The sequence below is a fragment of the Phascolarctos cinereus genome, unplaced genomic scaffold, assembly GCF_003287225.1.
Source record: "Phascolarctos cinereus isolate Bilbo 61053 unplaced genomic scaffold, phaCin_HiC Scaffold_726;HRSCAF=1367, whole genome shotgun sequence".
Lineage (NCBI taxonomy): Eukaryota > Metazoa > Chordata > Mammalia > Diprotodontia > Phascolarctidae > Phascolarctos > Phascolarctos cinereus.
The window spans coordinates 231,843,587-231,865,096 of NW_027556098.1; the positions used below are offsets into that span (position 1 = coordinate 231,843,587).

General features: G+C 34.1%; 1 protein-coding gene across 26 annotated transcripts in view; it reads left to right on the forward strand.

Annotated features, from left to right (window-relative positions):
• Positions 1-21,510, forward strand: part of BAZ2B (bromodomain adjacent to zinc finger domain 2B) — a 347,907-nt gene that overhangs the window by 254,418 nt on the left and 71,979 nt on the right. For 23 of the 26 annotated variants that reach the window (XM_078147001.1, XM_021004900.2, XM_078147010.1 and 20 more), the window contains 4 exons: positions 12,702-12,794; positions 12,921-12,982; positions 17,610-17,675; positions 19,840-19,905. In XM_078147001.1, coding sequence (XP_078003127.1) covers positions 12,702-12,794; positions 12,921-12,982; positions 17,610-17,675; positions 19,840-19,905 — 287 coding nt within the window. The remainder of the gene's footprint in view (positions 1-12,701; positions 12,795-12,920; positions 12,983-17,609; positions 17,676-19,839; positions 19,906-21,510) is intronic. The other 3 variants (XM_078147006.1, XM_078147007.1, XM_078147008.1) reach the window with 1 other exon arrangement.

Sequence of the window (21,510 nt, forward strand, 5' to 3'; positions counted from 1 at the left end):
GCCCAAGATTAGAATCAAGAAGTGTTTTAAGTGCATCAGAGGATATTTCTTTGTGACTGGTGCCTTCTTATCAAGCTGAAAGAGCTCATAACAAACTCGGATCTAGTTATGATTCTAGATGATATGTAATGGCTATAAATAAATATATATGTATATATATTTATACGTATATAAATACAAATAAAGGAAAAGTTTCCATGTCACTCCCGATATATAAAAAGGTAACTGAAATAGGCATTTCTGTTCTGGGATTTTAATCCTCAAATGTCAGAAACAATATCAAAGGTTTCTGATGACACATAAATGTTCTCATGTACACATATATGTACAGTGTACATAGTATATACACATGCGTATACCCAATGAAATTTTATACCTAAAAATTGAAACAATCACGGGATTTAATTTATCTTTAGTAAGTATTTATGAAAAATAATCTTCTACCCCCTAATGAAACCCAGAATGTTGAGGGAGCATTTAAAAAAGGTTCTTTTTTCTTTTTAAACTCTCAGTACACTTTATAGCATGGACTACTTCATTTTGTTCTACCTATTGCACTAGCATAGTAGTTTTATCACCTTGTAAATTCTTTTAAGAAGGCATATGCCTTAACAAATAAATATTAGAACAAGTAAAAGTTAATACTTCAACAAGTATGAATGATGGGTAAGTAGAAACTTTAGCTTCCCATCATGTAATTAGGAAACTGGATATTATGAAGAATGTGTGAAAGGATGGATGGTGTGTATAGATGGTTTGCATAAACTGTTTTATGAGAACTTAAGATATGCCGCTGCTTGAAACATGGATGGGCTTTACCATTTATGCTTAATGTCTATGTGATATTATTATTAAGTACTTAAATAGTGCTTTTACATAATTAGAATGATTTTTATTCTTAAAATACAGACAAAAAGTAATTGCTGTTAGAGTACAAACATTTGTGTTGCTTTGTCCTTCATCATTGCATTGTACAGTGTCTTGCAAATCCATTATTTGTATTCTTCATAATCCTTGTAAAATATGTGTGATGATGTTTGTTTAATGCCCTTTTGGTAAGAATTAAATTTTAAGCAGCATTTAATACTGTTGATTTTTTCCTCCTTAATACTTTATCAAACCATTTTGGTTTCCATGACAGGATGTTTCTAGTTCTCTATTTTTTTAAATTTTGGACCAATCCTTTTCCATTTCCTTCATTGACAACTTTTCTTACCACTTACTCCTTAAAGTATGTGTTTTGCAATGCCCTGTTCTTAGACTTCTTTCTTCCCTCTTTTAATTTCTTTCTTGGTAATCTAATCTTCAATGTTTTACTTATGCATATGATATCAAAATCTCTATCTCCAACCCACCTTCCCAATGAAAAATTTCTATTGGATATCTATCTGAACCTGAATAACCTATTGGTACTTCAGATTTGACCTATTCAGAACATATCAATTGGGTCAAGGATAATTCTTACCTTCTGTTTCTTTCCTTGCTTCCTATAAAGGTGTTCAGCTCTTCCTCATCCCTCAAAAACTTCCACCTGATTCCACTATACACATCAAACTATTATTCTAAGTGTATTTCTCATTCATAGATAAACTCCTATAATATTGCCTTCATTTCCTCTCTCCCCATTCACTTCGCTACTGAAACTACTTTCTCCAAGGTTAGCAATGATCTCTTAATTGGTAGATCCTCTGGCTTATTCTTAGCAATCTTTTCTTACTTTTCTGTAGCATTTACTATTGTTAACACACACCTCTTCCTGGTTATGCCTTCCTTGTCCTGCCTGACCCTCCTCAGTCATCATCTGTGCCCTATACCTGAACCCATGGTATCTTCCCAGGCTCTGCCCTGGGCTCTGTTTCTTTTGCTCTCTATACTTTTCCTTGGTCTCTTGTCTCCAGTCCCACAGCTACCTTCCTAGTTCAGACCCTTATCACTTGTCACCTAGACCAGTGCTGTCAACCTCAAATAGAAAGTGGGGGCCACTCGCCCCAGGAATAAGGATCCCTGTGGGTTACATGTTGACATTCTAATCTGGTTTAGGCTGCACAGCTTCATGTTTGACACCTCTGAACTAGGCTATTGTAAGGAACTCCTAAATGTTTTCTCTTCTTCCAGACATTTCCCTTTCCTACTTTCTCTAAATAGTGGGCACAATAGTCTTCCTATGTCTCAGGAATTACTGTGTCACTCTCCTACTAAAAAATCTTTGACATTTAAAGCCTTTCGGTCTTGTTCCAGGCCATTTTTGGAGACGTTACATACAATTCCCCTTTATATACTCTACATTCCAACCAAACTAGCATAGTTGTTATAAAATTCAGTACTTCCATAACATACTTATTATAAAATGCAATACTTCCATACTTTTGCAAAGTCTGTCCCCATGCCTCAAGTGCATTTTAATGCCATTTAGAATCTGTAGCTTCCTTCACAAGTTCATGTATCATATTCTACCAAAAAAAAAAAATACCTGATCCCCTTAATTGTTAATATTCTCTCCCTCCTCAAACCATCATATATATTTAAATTCATTTAAATGTTATATACCTCCCATAAAATGTAGCCTCCTTGACAGCAGGGTTATAAATACAGAGATTGAAATTATTGTAGAAAGCACATGGGACTTTTCTTTCTTTATCAATTAGCACATTTTCAAACGTAATGATGTCTAGGTTGCAAAATCCAAGGAATGCTTTTGGTTCTGTGTTTTTAATGAACATCTTTCCCTGATGCTGACTTATGTATTACCATAGTTCTTTGGACTTATCATTTATCATAGGGCTGACCCCATAAAGCAGCTTCAGAATAGTTCAACAAACGATTAATAAGCACCTGGTTGTGTGCAAGGAACTGATGAATATAGAGATGAAAAATAGCTCAAGTAGCTTAAAGTCTTCTGACAGATAAGATACATATACAGATAATTATCATGCAAGGTAGAGTGTGAATAGAAAAGAGACATCTAGAAAAGGGCTATAAGAAAATTCAAGGAAAAAGAGAATTTGCAGCTGGAGAATTAGAAAAAGAATCATTATGAGGTAACACATAAATTGAGCCTTGAAGAAAGTGGAAAATTTTGAAAGGCAGAGATGAGGAAGGAGCACATTTCTGATATTAATGGATACAATGGTCAAATGTCAGCAAACTGAAGGTCAGTAAGGGAGGTTATACTTGTAGCATTTCTAAAATAGGCTGCATCCTAGTGTAGCTGTGCCCTAGGCTTCTGAGGTCTTATTGATGTCCTATTACTTTCTATTGCAAATGGGGCATAAAAATAATCAGCTCCAGCCAGAATGTTAGGTATTGGACAAGGGGTAACTATGCTCTATGTGAAACTGACAGCCCTCCCATGAACCATTAGTTTGCTATCTTTTTTGTATGTCTTCTTGAGTATTTTTCCAGGGTTGAGTCAGCAGCATCCAAAAAGTTATCTACCCAATGTTTGAGGTGCTTTTAATGAAGCTTTTAGTTTTTTGAGTTGGAAGATTTTTTTGGAAGGATTGAAACTGTATTTTAGCATTGGCTTTTACACAGATGGCATAAAATTATATCGTCTTTTGTAATGGTAGTGTTGAGGAAGGGGTAAAATAAAAATCATCAACTCTAAAACAACTAGCTGTATCACAAGGGTACAACTTTATAATATCATAGTTAAAATCTCTGAGCAACCAAATTTGCTTAATATTTAAGCTATTGGTGCTAGCAGATGCTTGACATGACTAATTAATACAGTGTAGGAGTATTGATTTTGTTTCTTGAGTTTCTAGATTTTCCACATAGTAAAATCCATGCCACTGTAATGTCCTGGGTGAGAGCTCTCTTCTTCCTATTGAAAATGGTAGGCAGCATGGTACAGTATCAGGTTCAGAACAATTTTTACCATGATTTTGCTAGAAGAAAAATACAATTTCATGATAGTTATCAAGTATGTTAACCTTTCTTCTTGAGGATAATTAAAATGACTGTGATATTGTCTTTGATATTTCTTGTCTGTGATATTTCTTCTATAATTCTTTTGTCATGGAGAGGCTTTGTGCTGATATCTAATCAGTCCCTCCTTTCTATGTGTGAAAAACCTCAACAAATAATCTGTTGGATTTAGGAACTTTACCATTTTAAAGGTGATAACTAAATCTATGTTGTTATACTTTAGCTGAGGCTATTCATAATGGAGAAAGGTATATTTAGGTGATCACTGAATTGTGATATCTAACTCTTTAAGATTACCTTTCTACTCGTGAGGAATTTGAGTGAGTTATAATTTGTAGGATTTCTTGGAATCATATGCAATATGGCTGACTTTATAGAAGCCTTGAGTTTAATAGCTACCTCAGTATCTCTAGATGTCTTTGGCCACTATATTGTGTCCCATGTTTCATTCTGATAGATAGATAGATAGATAGATAGATAGATAGATAGATTGATAGATAGATTGATAGATAGAAAGTTATCTTTATATTGAAAGACAAGCTTCTATAGCCAATCTTTTCATCAGTACTATAAAGGGTTTTTTAAGGATAGTCTACTTTTTCAGATTTATTCCCATCAAAATGGCCAACTAGTTGTTAAACTTGAACTTATCATTTTATCTCCTATCTCCATGCCTTCTATTTCTCATTTCTGTGGCTTCAAATAGAATTCTCCACAATGATAGATAGATAGATAGATAGATAGATAGATAGATAGATAGATGGATGGATGGATAGGAAGGAAGGAAGGAAGGAAGGAAGAGAAAGAGAGAAAGAGAGAAAGAGAGAAAGAGAAGAAAGAAAGAAAGAAAGAAAGAAAGAAAGAAAGAAAGAAAGAAAGAAAGAAAGAAAGAAAGAAAGAAAGAAAGAGAAAGAAAGAAAGAAAGAAAGAAAGAAAGAAAGAAAGAAAGAAAGAAAGAAAGAAAGAAAGAAAGAAAGAAAGAAAGAAAGAAAGAAAGAAAGAATAGATAGGAAGAATTGCAAATTCTAGGAGTGCAAATGACAGGAAGACAGTTTCATCTGGAAGAGTTTACATTTTAATGATGGAAGACAATACATAGAGGGGGCAGATGGCATTGTGTGGAGCTCACCAGGTGTTGGAGTGAAGGTTTGCCTGGCACTGAATAAAATTAAATGAAAGAGGGGGCAGCTAGGTGGCACAGTGGATAGAGCACCAGCCCTGGAGTCAAGAGGACCTGAGTTCAAATCTCAGACACATAACACTCACTAGTTGTGTAACCCTGGGCAAGTCACTTAGCCCCATTGCCTAACAAACAAACAAAAAGATTAAATAAAAGCCTAGTATCCTAAAAACAGAGTCCAAGTTTATGGTGCATGGCATATGGGAATAATGGCCAAAGTGAAGACAGCATGTTTTGAACGTGTACAGGAAGATTCCACCTGGAATGAAAATCCTCTCACTTCCATCTTTTATTACCCTTATTTTCCTTAAAGGCTCAGCTCAAGTGCCACTTCTTTCTTTGACCCTTTTCTGTTTGTCCCAAGTTGTGAGTGTTCTCTCCTTCCTCAGGTCATTTTATATTTATTTACCTCTATATATGTTGTATTCTGAAAACAACATAAGCTCAATGCAGAAGCTATTTTTGTTTATATTTTTTAAAAGTCTATTCAGCATCTAAGAGTGCTTTTGTATTTTTAAAGTGCTTAATAAATATTAAATTAATGAATGAGGAAAACAAACTATTACTTTGCTAAAAATTATTCTTTATCCTGTGCATCATAGTAGTCAGATTAATTTTAAGCACATTGTTTCATGGTGTCTACTATGCTCATCATAGTAGTCAGATTAATTTTAAGCACATTGTTTCATGGTGTCTACTATGCTTAATATACTATTTGGTAGAAATTAGCTCCAAAAATTTAGCACTCCACCATTCATGTTCATATCTAAGCTAAAAAGTTCCTTCAAACAGGAGTACTGCTACAAAGTTATTATGTGGCTGCACAGTTATTATGTGTACATTTTTATCTTCCAATAGTACTCTTTGATAATTCTTTGGTTGTATTGTTTTTCAAGAAGTAGAATTTCTAGTACGCAGTGCCATGACATAGCTATAATAAGACTTTATTAATTGCTTACTATAGTCTTTAGACTCTACTGCAAGCAAAGTTATAATTACATGCTATATGTTTGTCAGTGATTTACCTGCTTTTTGGTGGACTGAAAATGGTGTAAACAATATGCTGATGCATTGCAAACTTTCCAGTCCAGAAGGTCTAATGACGTTGACCTCTCTATAAATCAACAATGTTGCTGACATTTTCACAGAAAAACCTCATAATGATTTGCTTATCAGATGCTGATGTGCAGTGAGTTTGTCTAAATGACTGTTCTTCTATCCAGTGACATTTTTACTTAAGATATAGTTTTTCATTTGTGAAATCTACTCAACATCATCAGTCATTGCAACCATTAAGTTGGTTATTGCACTGCTAACATATTCAAAACACACCTTTGTTTATATCCATTTGATGGTTGTTTTGGCATGGCATATACAGTGTGAAAAATATACCACTATAGACCTTGTACATTGTCAGAGAGGGAGCAGGGCCTAGCCTCTTCCTAAGATCCTATTGAGCTATTCTCACACGATGCTATTATGACAATTTCATCTATTTTGGGAAGGAGGTTGAGTTCATTTTTTTTTCCTTTCAAGAAGAAAATGACCTTTTTCATGAGCCTAGACACTAAGAGGATGGATTAGAGAAGTATTGGTTTCCTAGTACTTCTCAGAAATACTAAGGGGCCATTTAAAGGTATTTTGGAAAAAGAATAAGCAGAAGAATTAATCAATTTCAGGAGAACTTATGGTTTATGACAATCACCAAGAAGAATTGACAAGAGATGTGTCAATTAACCATGAAAAGAATCAGAGATCCTTTCATGCAGGAATCTACAAAAAGAAAGGAGCAGTCCAAGGAGTTAGTGAGTATCACCCTCAACACTCACTGTGATTCACTGTTCTTAAGGTTTTTTCTGCATATTCAGTGAAGATTTGCCAATATCAGGTAGAACTGACACTTTTCTCTTCCAAGTAATCTTCTATAACCTTAACAGAGTAAAATGCATGGGGTAGTATTGGCATATTATCTATTTCCATAACAAGAACATGTGGAGCAGGTTTTCTTACTCTTCTTTAGCCTTAAAGCCTTCTGCCTTCTAGGTACTACAGTTACCCATACCACCCCTGAGAATCAAATACTTCTCAAACCATAATATTTTTGGATCATCTGTTACCATTAAAGTCCATTAAAGAGTGTGTGGGCTTTTGTAAGATTTCTGAAGCAAAGACCAGTGAAACTTCATGAAGGTAGCAATTTCTAACTGGAAGACCATGGTGCTGATATGTTGGGATATCTCCTATCTTCTAATTTTTGAGAGGGATAGTAAAACAGATGTTATTCAGATAGCTACATTCTTGGTTCATAGGATTTCACTTTGTGTCCAGTGACGATTCATCTCTTGCTTATTTGATCATGATGGAGTTTTAAGTGCCTTGGAGGTGTTCCTGAGCAGTCTCCAGTTCCTCTAAGTTGAGGTTGGTTGTCAGTACAAACCTCTGTCAGGAAAGAAATAAGGGCAAGACCGTAGTTAATGATGAGAGTTGTATCTTTATAAATATATGCATCAAGTTGCTAAAAAAGAATTACTTTGAGAGGAAAAAAGTAGTCTAGTTGTCTTAGTTGTGGGAAGTGTAAAAGAGGAGATGTGTCTGAGAATCTGATTTGTCTTTTTCCATGCAGACATTTGGCTAAGAGGTGGTATGTGATTGATACCTTCATTGATGTGGCAGTGATCAGTACCATTCAGAAACAAAATAGTAACTGTTTTTTTTTGTCAGAGAGAAAATGCTCTGGAAAGTTGTGGAAATATAAAAATTCCCTAAAAGAATAGATGGGCAGTTTCATTGGTTGTGGGAAGTCTACCATAGTAGAGGAACTGAACCATTTTATTTTAGAATATCCATTATTGCCATGAAATCACTGTTCTTGGGTAAGAATGGATCTCTAGAAAAAGTCTGGGATTATTTCTGTCAGAGTGCTTCATGAAAGGGAGCAAATGCAAGAACCCACAAACTCCCCATTCTGTCCTAGATCTCAGTACATAGGTCTGTATGTATTGGCTGATGTCATACCAGGACAAGGTTAACTAGAATACCCTAGGTCAAGGATTACCTGGGAGACCAGGTAAAAGGTCATAGTCTTCAATGACCCACAGCAAACGGGTTGTGGAAGAGACTCTTCCGTGCTTTCCTGCAAAGGCACAAACAGGTAGGAAAAGTGCATAAGTACTTCATCAAATATGAATTTCCCCTCTAGGGAGTGAATGATTCCATTTACAGAGCATTGTGTGAATGGATCATGTGTTTATAGTGGCTGTCAAGTGTTCTTGATCACTTACAGCAATGTCTGGCTGACTGAAATTCTCTGATCATATAGTTGCTGGGGGGAGGGTAGTTTGGATGCTATAGATCTATAAATAAAACAACTTGAGACCATGGCTCATCTAACCTGTCACTGATTCAGATAGAGGCTGTCCCCAAGTTAGTAATCTGGTTGAATAGTGCTGGGATATGTGTCTCCCCCCAGCTGGTAGTACCAATTTTTGAAAAGCCATGGTTATTTCCAGTATCTCCTTTCAGACTGTAGCTACACTTTGCAGCCACAAGCTTTCAGGATAAGGAAGTCAGAAGTGCAGTAGATCAGAGCACAGATTGATTTTGGATTTAGGGGTAGGGTGGTGGTGGTGAGATTAGAGGTAGAACTGCAGAATCTCCCAATTTGAAGGGAATCTATAAGACATATAGTCCAACCAGCATTTGAATCAGAAATCCCTCTCCTCATGCTCTGGCAAAAAGTCATCCAGCTTTTGCTAGAATACCCCTAGTGAGGGGAACCCACTCAGTCCTTTCCACCATTGGATAACTCTTTTTATTAGGAATTTCTTGAGCTGAAGTTCCTCCATTCCTGGAATTCTCTCCCTCTTCACCTCTGCCTCCTGTCTTACCTGGTTACCTTTGTGTCACAGCTCAAGTCTGACCTCCTACAAGAAACCTTTCCCAATCCTTCTTAATGCTTGTTTATTATCCCCAATTTATTCTGGATACAGTGATCTTGAATATGTTCCTTCCAGTATATATTTTGTTTGAAAACAATTGTTTTCCTGTTGTCTCTCCCATTAGACTAAACTCTTTGAGAGCAGGGACATGTTGGTAGTTTTTTAAAACTGGAGAGCAGTTTGGCAGTGATCAGGTTTAATTGACATCTTATGACTTATACCATATACCCTAAGGAACTCAACGTGATTGCCTAAATTGGAAAAGTCATACCATAAATAGTTAGAAGAGATTGAAATCAAGTACCTTTCATAGCTCTGGCTAGGAAGAGAATTTTAAACTAAACTAGTGATACTAAAAATAAAATAGATAATTTCATTTATGTGAAATTGAAATGTATTGCACAAACAAAAAAAAATGCAGCTAGGATAAGAAGGAAAAACTATGGGAAAAATAAGTTTGTATCAAATATCTCTGATAAGAGTCTGATAGCCATGACATGATAGAGTATTAATAGAAACCAGGAACCACACCCCAGTAGTCAAATAATATAAACAAATGATTGCTATATGAATCATTGCTCCAAATTACTAATCATGAGAAAAATGCAAGTCAAACTAACCATTAGATTTTATTTCACACTTGAAAAATTTGCAAAGATGTGAGAAGTAGGAAATAGTCTGTGTTGGAACATCTGGCTGGGAAGGGACAGGCACACTAATATACTCACTGTTATTGGAGCAGTGAATTGTTCCAATGATTTTGGAGGGCAATTTGGGATTGAACTTTTTAAAAAAGCAATTAAAGTGACCCTTCCCTTTGACCCAGAAATAATATTGTTAGACATAAACCTTAAGGAAAACTAAGACAGAAATAGAGGATTGTTATACATCAAAATATTAATAACAGCACTTTTTGGGTGTGATTAAAAGACTCAAAGTAAATTATGAATCTAGACATCTACTAGAATCTGTTATGGTACATGAATCAATTGGAATATTATTGTACCATATAGATGGGATAAATATAATGAATTAAGAGAAACAAACACAGGAAGAGCTCTATGCACTAATGCAGAGTAAAGTAAGCAGAATTAGGAAAATAATATATATAATGACAATAATAATGTAATTGGAAGGAACACAAAAAATGAAACTCAATTCAGTGTTAATTATAATGACTAAAAAGAATGTTTCTGGAGAACACTTAAGAAAATATGCTTCCCTTCCTTCTTTGTAGAAATGGGGGTCTGTGAGGGTAGAATCTTTCAAATGCTGTTAGAATGAATGTGTTGGTTGCTTTTGCTGGACTTTTTTTAAGTTTTTGTTGCAGGGGATGGCCCACTGAGTGGAGGGAAGGGATATATATTGACATAAAAAGATTACATCAATAAAAATTTTGAAAGATATGCCCCTTATGTTATGGGAGGAATTCCTAGCAATTCTTAGGTTTTTCTTTCATATTGGTGAAGGGAAAAGTCAAGGAGAACTCAAGAATGAGCTATCAGCAGTATTTGGCAAAACCATGCTAAGACCAATATTAATTAGTGTTCCTTGTGATAGAATTATATCTACCTTCCAACATTGTTACCCCACCCCTAAGAAATTAATCTCTTTGCCACAAGAAAATTGTTGTTTTTACTCTGATGATCATTGGAATGAAAAGAATTGTTCTACCAGGCTGAGACTGAATGGTGAATGATATTAACCCTGTATTTTTCCACTGTGGAACGTTCTCATTTCATCCTTTTGTAAGCTGTGGGTGCTGAAGTTTTCCTGGTGGTGATTAGACTAACCTAACCACAATACAAACAGAAACTCTGCCCACTTACTTGCCTTGCCCCTTTCTTAGGGGTCAACTGAGCTTTGGCACAGTGAGCTTGAATAATAGATACCTTCAAGTCAAGAGCCAGGGCCTTCATAAGCCTCCAGGATGTGAAATGAGCATTCAGCCCACTTTGGTGCATGACTACACCCAATTCTCAATTCGAGGAGTATGAGAGCTGGCCCAGGTGAGAGCCATTTCTACCCTTTGAACTTGGCTCATATGGTTTGGAATACTCCTTCCCTGAACCAGTCTTTTAGGGCTTTTTCATTCCAGGCTAATTCCTTGCTTTGGACCTGCATGAGTACGATTTTTTTTTTGGTAACTTCTTCAGTATACTTCGTTTCCATTAATTTGTAATTATTTCTACAGTATATTAACATTTATTCTTTGCCATGCCAGCATTGATTTTTCACTGAAATTATTTTTTTTCAAATTTGAGATGACCTTTTATTATTAATGTTTTAAAATCATTTTTAAGATGTTAAATTTGTATGTTATATTTGCCATAGAGAGGCAGCATGGTGTAATTGTGGATAGAGAACTGTTCTCAGACTCCTGAAGAACAGAATTGAATTCCTTTCTCTGACATCTATACTGATTATATAACCAAGATCAAGTCAGTCCCTCTCAGTGTCTTAGACAACTCTCTTAAGACTATAAATTACTGAGAATGTACTTTTCTGCATTGGTAGAGGTAGTTCCCTCTACCAATCAAATCACAGATCCAGTCCCATTCCTGTAATTTGCAATAAATGCTTTACCAATCTGTTCTTTTTTCTTTTTTATCTTTCTTTGCTATATTATTTAACGCCTTGTTTTTATGTAACTGCGTATATCAACATTGCCTCTACTAATTTCCTTTTTTAATAGAAAAGCAACCCATCTATATTTATATAATTTCTTCTAAATCATCACAGACAAGATAAATGTGCTTTAATAGATAAAGTTTATCTTTATGCCACAATTAAGATAAATGTTATTCTTTTTCCATCTTATTATAGTTTTTATATTTGCATCTGTGATCCAGCTGAAATGTATGTAGCATGTATTACAATATAAATCTAAATTTATCTTCTACTGTATTGCTAACCACTTTTCCTAATTTAAAAAATATCTTTTTTTCCTACATTTTTTTCAAACAATCGTTTGTATGCATTTGGTTATATTTCTAGGATCTCTTATGTCTCATTGATCTCTTTTCTGTTTTTTCCCCAATGCCAGATAGTGTCCATGAAAAATATTTAGTTTTAAATTCTGAAAATGCCAGTCTACTTTAATCACCTTTTTTTTAAAGTCACCCTTGTTTTTCTTGCCTGTTTCTTTCTACATATAAATTGTGTTATGTTTTTATCCAGATCTATAAAGAAACTCATTGGTGTTGTAATTGCTATTCCATTGTCTATAAATTAAGTTTTTGAGAACACTGTCATCTTTACTATGTTAATCTTAGCTTGTTCATGAACACTGAATGACCTTCCAATTATTTAGCTCTTCCTTTATTTCCATCAGTTTTATGAAGGTTATGTGTATGTCAAGGTAAATTAATCCCCAAATATTTAATTTCTTTGTTGCTATAAACTGGATGCTATTTCTAAAATATTTATTGTCACATCATTATTAGAGTGTACATTTTTTCCTGTCAAACACAAAAATAAGAGAGATAAGATTTCAGTGTGTAAAAAAAATAAAAAATCAGTGTAGATTTGCAAAACAAATTTGGATATTTTCATTAAATACTCCTTATTAAAAGCAAAATTATTTGAGACCATTTAAATTAGGTATGGTGTGAAACTATCATTTATATGCTCTGCCTTTTTGTATCTTTCAGAAATAGCAAGACAAGCTGCACAGATAAAGCTTTTGAGGAAACTTCAGAAGCAAGAACAGGCTCGAGTTGCCAAAGAAGCAAAGAAGCAACAAGGTAATTGATCAATTCTAGAAGATCATGAATTTACATAGTTATAAGTATTGAAATTCTTAATAGCAGGGTTTGATTCCTTATTCCATTTTGGGTGACACCTACCCTTGGATTTTTTATTTCTCATAGCAATAATGGCCGCTGAAGAGAAACGAAAACAAAAGGAACAGATAAAGATAATGAAACAACAGGTATGTTTTGACACCCAATTGATTTTCCATAATGAAGGCCATGTTTTTTATTCTGTTTGTACTATTTTTCATTTAAATTTCATAAATAACTACTACTAAGAATAATGTTTTACATAATATTATGTACATATGGACCCTTTTATTTCTTTAAGCAAATTTTCCTTCCTTTTTGGAAGGCCAGTACTTCTATTTATTTGATTTCTTAGAAATAGTTGCAGATAAACAAGAGAGACATAAGTTTGCTATTGTGATTATTTAAGAATAAATGTTAATTTAAAAGCTGTTTAATATTTAACTGAATTTTGAGTATGTGTTCAAATCTTGAATGTAGAGTAATATACTTTCATGTAGAAGAAAAAATTAGATGTAGCAACTTATAAGATATGTGATTTACATCAGCTTCCAAACTGTTTTGATTGATAACCTATGGCTTTTTTATAACTCTATTTTAACATTGTTTTTATCACTTAAGTTTTATGTGAAAAATTTTTTCTGATATAAGCTTGTAATGTACTAAGAAAAGCTAAATTTTAAAAACATATGAGTATAAGTCATTGTCAAATCTTTTGCTTTGGTCTTATTTCCTAAGTGCCTTTAGAGTTACCTAAAAGCCATCAACAATAGAAAAGCAAAGTCTTGGAAATGCTCTATGCTTAAAAAAACAAAAAAAAGATTTTCTACTTAGCACATTTGGAGTTCTGTCTTCCTGTAATATCCCTTCTGTATAAAGTTAAAAGATAACTTTCAAACTAAGCTTGTGTAAGCAAAATATAATTAACAAGGTTTTCATCTTTGGAAATAAAGGATTGTATGAAACACATGCCAGCTCCCTTTTATTAGGTGTTAGCAATAAAAGGGAGATTGGGAGTGTGATTACCGTACATCAGATTTTTCATTCTTTCCTTTATCATTTCCCTCCCCTCCCTTGTTTTTTTCCTGTCAAACACAAAAATAAGTCCATTTCCCTTTTGGTTCATATGTCTTGATGATGACACATTTTATGCTGCTTTTTTATTCATTGAAATAACCTGTCTGAAGATAAGTAAATACGAAGTATTTTGTGGAAATCGGGAAAACAGTGCAAAATAAGAGGTATTAAGAAAGACTTCATAGAGTAGTTGGTATCTGAACCAGTGAAAGAAGATAAGGATTAGAGAAGCATAAGGGATAGTTTGTGAGAATGGGTGGGGCATAGAATATCAAGTTTTCGAAACAGCTCATAGTACTATCCTGCTGTAATATAAAATGCAAATGGGGGACTATCACCCGAAGTCCTTTCATAATAGGGGTATTGTATCAACCCTGCAAATAATTGTGAACTATTTTGGACAGTTAAAACTGAACTGGCTCTGAACTAATGAGAAACCTGAACACAGCATAGGTCCCTAACTTCCTCACCTGCCAATAGGAAACCTGTATATAACCAGTACTTTTTGTCATTCACATTACAGAACTTAAAAGTGTTAGTGAATTTTGCTTTATTAGCTGCCTGTTTTCCTTAGAGAAGCTGGTAGGCAGTTTGGTATTACCCTGGCATCGTGTTCCACCTGAATTGTGGTCTTGTTTAATATTCTATAAGATTAAAGCTTGACTCTCCCATGGGATTCCTATTTGGCTTCTTGACCAATTTAATTGGTATCATCCACATAGCTTGAGCCCTCAGTCATAGGTTCTGTGAAAACCAGTAAAGGTTCAAGGCACTCTTTGGTTCAGCCTTTACTCAAAATCATGGTGTATAAATCAACCTCCAGTGTTTTCTTGTACTTGACCAAATAGATGACACATTAGTTCAAAACAAAAGTCACTTACTTAAACATCATGGCATAATACAGCTAGTGGGGGATTTGGGGCTGTGGCGATTGACTAATTGCTCTTGAGGGGTAGTGAGAAATCTTAGAAACGTGAAGGATTAAAGTAGTCAGGGTGTTTTCTCAGGCTCATAACCCCCTGAAGGTAAAAGCTTCCTACTACCCAGGAAGGTACTACATTGGCATGGTCTAGTCTAGAGGTGTCAACCTTGTAGTTCAATCCAAACTAGATTAAAATGTAATTGGTAAATGTTTTAATAAAAGAAATGCAAATGCAGTACAACAGAAATAATGTCAATATGGGCCAGCAACAATCTATTTCTATTCGAGTTTGACACCTCCTCTCTAGACTTGCTGAAAAGGAAAGTAATACCAATAGCACATGTTGCCACTAGGTGCTATTGCTCTTTCTGCTGTGAGTACTAGTCCCCTTGAACGGTAAATACAGTAGCTGTTACCTTCTAGCCTCTTCCAAGTCCCTAAAAAAAATAAAAATAAAAATCCTTCACTCAATTCCACTTCTGGACATATACCTCAAGGAGATAAAAGACACAAGGAAAAACCCTATCCATACCTAAATAAATGGCTACACAAATCTTGGCATATAAATTATACAATATGGAACAATATGAGAAATGCAGAGAATTATGGGATGACTGTTATTAACTGATAACAGGAGGAATTGCAAGAACTATAATAATGTAAATGATAACACAAAAGGGTGATTGAACTCTAATTAGAATGACCAATATTGATCCCAGAGAATGGGAGAGAAGTGAGAGATAGTAGCTATAAAATGTTGTCTATACAGTCAAGAATATTACTGTGTTTATTAACTTTCTTTTACTGCTTTTCTTTATTGCAAGCAAGGGTTAATTGGGGAAATGACTTTGATATAAAAATAAAAGGTGTCAGTAAAACTTATCCTAAGAATTCCTCACGTTGTACACCCATTCAAAGCCTCTGAGACATGATATTTGGCTTCTTTTCCTAGTCAATGAGTGTTCCAATGCTTCTTGTGGCAAAGCATTGTGGCAGATGTAGTCCAGAGAGTCTTTATCTATCCAGACACAAATCCTTTATATCTAGAAGCCATGACTTTGAACAAGATGTTAGGGTGACCACACTAAAATCTTAGGATGTAGTCAGGCTGTTGGCTTCTAATGGTTAATTGGTGAAATACAAATCTACTCTTCTAGATTTGTGCAGAAAACAAAATACAGTCATATACCACAATAGTTACTATATGAGCATAGAAACCAGAAGTGGATCAGGCAAAGTCACATAGAAGCAGGTTTCAAAATATACAACATACAACAAACAAAAAAACAACAACAGTGGATGTTGAGATGGTTCTGGATAGAACATGAGATAAAGTTTCATATTTACAAACTGATGTTAGAGCCATAAACCAGGTATACAGACTGGAAGGACTACGAGAGGTTCAACTGTTATTTCATGTTCCAATAGTGATCACCATTAATAAAATCATCTTCAAACCTGAAATATGATGTTATACATACAAATGAGATCAGTTTTTTTTGGACACTAATCTTCCCAGACCAATGAGTTTTGTATTTAACTCTTATCTATCTTTTTCCTTGTGGAATATTAGCATACAAATGGGTGTTTATTCAGAATTAAAATTCTAAGGCTAATGGTGGAATTTCCTACATCTTTTGTGCTTATTAGATAATTTCATATACATACATATGCATATATATATATATATATATATATATAATTTCATTTGTGTTCCTTTGAATCCCCAAATAGAAACTATTTACAATTTAATAACAAAATAAATGTGATAAAGAATATAGTTAATATAGGATTTAAACATACCAATTTAAGGTATGTACATTTTCATAGAAAATTAGTTTCTGTTTAATGAATTTTCAGTTGTGGTTACTCATTTTATTCAGAAATTGGTTAATGATCAGCAATTACATTTAAATACAAACAAAACAAAATTTGTAGAAATTATCTTTACTAGTCCCTTATATTTGTACACAGCTTTATACTTTTAAAAATATTTTTGATTTGATCCTCACAACATCCCAGTGAAATAGGGCAGGCATTATTTTACAGATGAGAAAACTGAGGTCTAGAGAAAGTTACACTGTTAATATCAGATCCAGGATGGGAACTCAGCTTTCCTGATACATGGTATATTCCTCTTTGTATTATTCTTTGTTGTCTCTCTTTTACTTTTACCTTTCTTATTGCTGCATATGCTTACAAAGAATTGTCAGTTATGTGAAGTACTTTGCTTCTGGTACTTACTGCATTCGGTCTTACGTATTTATTTCTTTACATGTTTTATTTCCCCTACTAGATTATAAGTTCCTTGAAGGCAGGAGCCATGACTGCTTCATTTTTGTGTACTCTAAAGTGCCCTGAATAGCAGGGACTGTTTCATTTTTGTCTTTGTATCCCCAGTGCCTGGGACATAGTAGGTGCTTAATAAATATTTGTTAATTGATATATGGATTGATTGACTAGTGCCTTGCATGTAGTAGGCACTCAATAAATGTTTTTGTAATTTACTTTTTCATTAAATTTTAAGCAGATAATTAAGTGTTTACATTATGTAAAGAATTTTGGGGAAAAAATCTTTTAATAGTGTAAAATGTGGAATTGTATGTGGATTGAAGTATATATAGTTAAAATGTATATATTTTCCATCTATTTAAGCTATTTTTGAAAAAAATGTGGACTTTAAAATCTCTTTAAACATGGATTACTCTGTCTAAACAGATTTTTTGCTGATTTTAATGTCATTTTAATATCTTAAATATTTAAAAAATTCCCTACAGGAGAAAATTAAGAGAATACAGCAAATCAGAATGGAAAAAGAACTTCGAGCCCAGCAAATTCTAGAGGTAGAACTTTTAGATTTAATACAATTAAGAACTTATTCATACTTTCAAAGTTTTTATGAACAAACATCATAGTTGCATGTTTTGTCAAAAGTCCAAGTCAGTCTCTCCTTCAAAATGCTCTTAAGCTTCTATTCACATATATTAACATCTCATAAGTCAACCTCATCCACACAGATCATGGTCAAGAATGAAGAAACAAGGGGCAGCTAGTTGGTGCAGTGGATAGAACATCAGCCCTGGATTCAGGAGGACCTGAGTTCAAATCTGGCCTCAGACACGTAACACTAGCTGTGTGAACCTGGGCAAGTCACTTAACCCCATTGCCTAGCACCACCTCCAAAAAAAGTGGAGAAACAAGCATAAAAGACTTTTGAGCAGCTGAAATAAAAGACACCAAAATTCATGTATTTTGTACTCAATAGGGAAGTCCCTCAGTAACATAATTAAAATCCACTTATTTGTTATTTCAAAAATACAAATAATACCAGTAATAAGTCTGTTTATATGATTTTTCAGGAAGCAAATAGACAATTAAAAGTAATTAACCTGATGTTGGAGATGGCTTGTTAGTCAATCACACTGACAACAGTGAAAACTGACAGCTGACAAAAGGAAAAAGGGCATAAAAGTGCTAAAAGAAAAGAAAAGAAAAGAAATGTGCAAGAACTCAAAAGGATAGCATTGGGGGCCATTTACTTTAAGGAAAGAAAAAAAAAAGAAACAAAACAGCCCGAACAACCAAACTGGCTATGAGTACCTACAATGCTATAGTAGATTTCCTCACTGATAGTCATAATATTAATTATCAGTCCCTAAGAAAAGGTTAAATGATACTCTCCTCAGTTTTGGAGGGAAGGGAACGTATATAATGCATTTAGGAGAGGTTTCCTTCCAAAGTGATTAAACTAAAACAAGATGTAATGTCCAAAGGGTAAACCCTCAACAAAGCTCAGCCATCTAGAATGACTCATTTTTCCAGAATGTCACAAATAGCAAAATTTAATTCTATTACACATTTTCATTTAGAAATATCAATTTAGTCCATATTTGTGTAATTGCATAGTCTAGCTTACTTCTAACTTAGCAATTATTTTTGAAACACTGATGAGTTGAAAATAGTGTATATTTTAAAATTTGAGTTTAAAGCTGTTGTTGACATAATATTGATCACCAAAACTGCATATTTAAGGAAATTTAACAGTTTCTGTAAAATGGAAAAGTTTTCTTATAATTTAACCTTATCTTAGGTATAGGAAACTTTAAAATTGTGTTTTCAGATTCATTTCAGATATTCATTTCAGATTTGTAATTCCATAGATGTTAAAATATATCAAATGGATAATGTTAAATATTCAACCCAAGTAAATGGAAAATTCTCAATTATAATGATGATATCAGCACACTTTCTATAGTGATTTAAGACTTGCAAAGCTCTTTATATACATTATCTGCATACATTGGGTTTTTTTTTATATTTAAAAACAACAAAAATTATAAAATTTTTAACCTTGACTAGATAAATTAAGAAGCTTTTATACTCTTAATTTAGAAATTTTGGCTTTAAGAATTTTTGGTATATTTTCATTCTTTATGGCTCCAAATAAAATAAATATACTTTGTTACATAAAGGAACTATAATTTTGTTCATGTGATACTTATTTTCCTAATAACAATAATAAGAGATGACATTTATATAGTGCCTTAAGGTTTACAAAGTGTTTTATATAAATTACCTCAATAAAGATTTCAGCCTTCTCCACCATTTACTACCTGTTTCATAAGTTTCTTTAGAAAAAATAATCTCTAGACTTCATGAGGTTGGTCACCAGAAGATGGCCATAGAGTGTGGTTGGCTCATCTTTGAAGTCTTGACAACTTAGTGGAAACTGCCAAAGATTTCACTCTACCCACATGGTCTTGGAGATCACAAGATTGTTTCTGTGCCATACTTTACTGGAGGAAATACATTTTAAATGTGTAAATTCCAAATTACAAGTTGAAACAAATATTTCCAATATGTATCGGTGACAAACTCTGTTATAATATCATGTGTCATGTATTGTTTTGCACCTTGTGAGGCATATAGCTTCCTTTCAATTCTAAGATTATTTTCAAGTTATAGTGGTGCTGTTGCATGACTTTGAGACCTGTTTTGCATGCACAGGCTAAAAAGAAAAAGAAGGAAGAAGCGGCAAATGCCAAATTATTGGAGGCCGAGAAACGAATAAAGGTTAGTTTAGCTGAGCATCAGAGTTTTTATTTTTTGAAAAATAAAAACCATATAATTGTCTATGATATATAAATTTATGAGAATTATAGTTCTCAAAATTCTCTGAAAATGTTTAGCAAACCTATAATGTGTGGATTATATGTATGTTTCTGTTTATTGTAATATAAATGTTTTTGTTGTATGTGCTTTGTCTGATGCTTGGTTTGAGCAAAAGTAGACATTTATTTTCAATATAAACTATTATATAAAACCTATGAACAATTTTATTTGGGCTAAGTGCCCCCCAATTTTCATTTTCTTTCCTGCATTGTATGTTACATTCTGTCCTCTACCGCCACCCCATCTTGCTTTCCCCTCACTTATTAGTGTTCTTTATGACCAAACCAGGAAAAAACCAAAATCTTGACCAACATTTATTTAAAATAACCTGCCTACATCCCCACAGCTAAAACAAATCCTGGGAAAGAGTTAGGTAGCCCAGGTTCAAATCAGGGTTCTGACAGTCACTAGATATATGTCCAAGGGCAAATCATTTAATCTATCTGAGCCTAATCTTTCTCATGTGTAAAAAGGACATACATAATAACTAAGGCATTACCTGTTTCTCAGAGTTGTTATGATAGTGCTTTGTAAACCTTAAAGCACTATATAAATGTGAGTTTTTAATATATCTTTGACAGTGTACCAAGCCATTGATAACAGCAGTTATTAATTAGAAATTGTTATCACCTATTTATGTACTTGGGCTGTTTGGTTATATTTGCATGATGAGTTGTAGGTATCAGGGAGAAATAGTTGCCTATGGGGTTTGATGAATGTCAATTTGGAGGTCCTACAAAATGGTGCTCCTACTAGTAGTAGGAGAATGACTCTAGCAAGGAAGCCAAACATAGAAGGGAAGAAATGGTAGTTCTACCAACTGGTACTAAAAAATCTCTCAAGTTGCCATATACTTTTATGATCAGCCTGTATACTGGCCACTGTCACTAGAGAGAAGTGAATGGTATTGCCTTTCTCCTCTTTCACATGTAACTCTCAGACTTTTTCCTTTACATTGCTCTGTTCTTTCCTTTTACCTAATTTCAACTCGATAAAAAGTTTTGGGAACATGGGTGGAGCCCACCCTGTAACTCACCCTGACCTCTGAAAGGGGAGTCTAATGGGAAGAGCAGTGGCTTTGGCATCAGAGAACCCAGTTTCCACTGACTCTGCTCCTTACTACTTTGTGTTACCTTGGGCAAGTCACTTATCTCGTAGGAAATCAGCTGCCTCTCCTGTAAAAGGAAAGGGGATGGACTAAACTGCAGAGGAGTTCCCTTCTAGCCCTAGAGCCTGTGATCCTACATGCATCTCATTTTAAACAGCTAACACTGGAAACTCTTTTACTATCAATATGTTTGGAGATTAAAATTAATGCCACAGATCGTATTTGGTTTGATCTCAGTCTGTCAAAGAGTAAAGAGCCTTCATCATTTTGAATAGACCCAGATTTGAATCCTGGCCCCTAACAGGTGTTTTCACTTATCACCTTGCTAAAGAATATGACTGATACTTTCAGTACTGCCAAAGAGTTGTATATGGAATGTCCTGACATTCTGGCAAGTT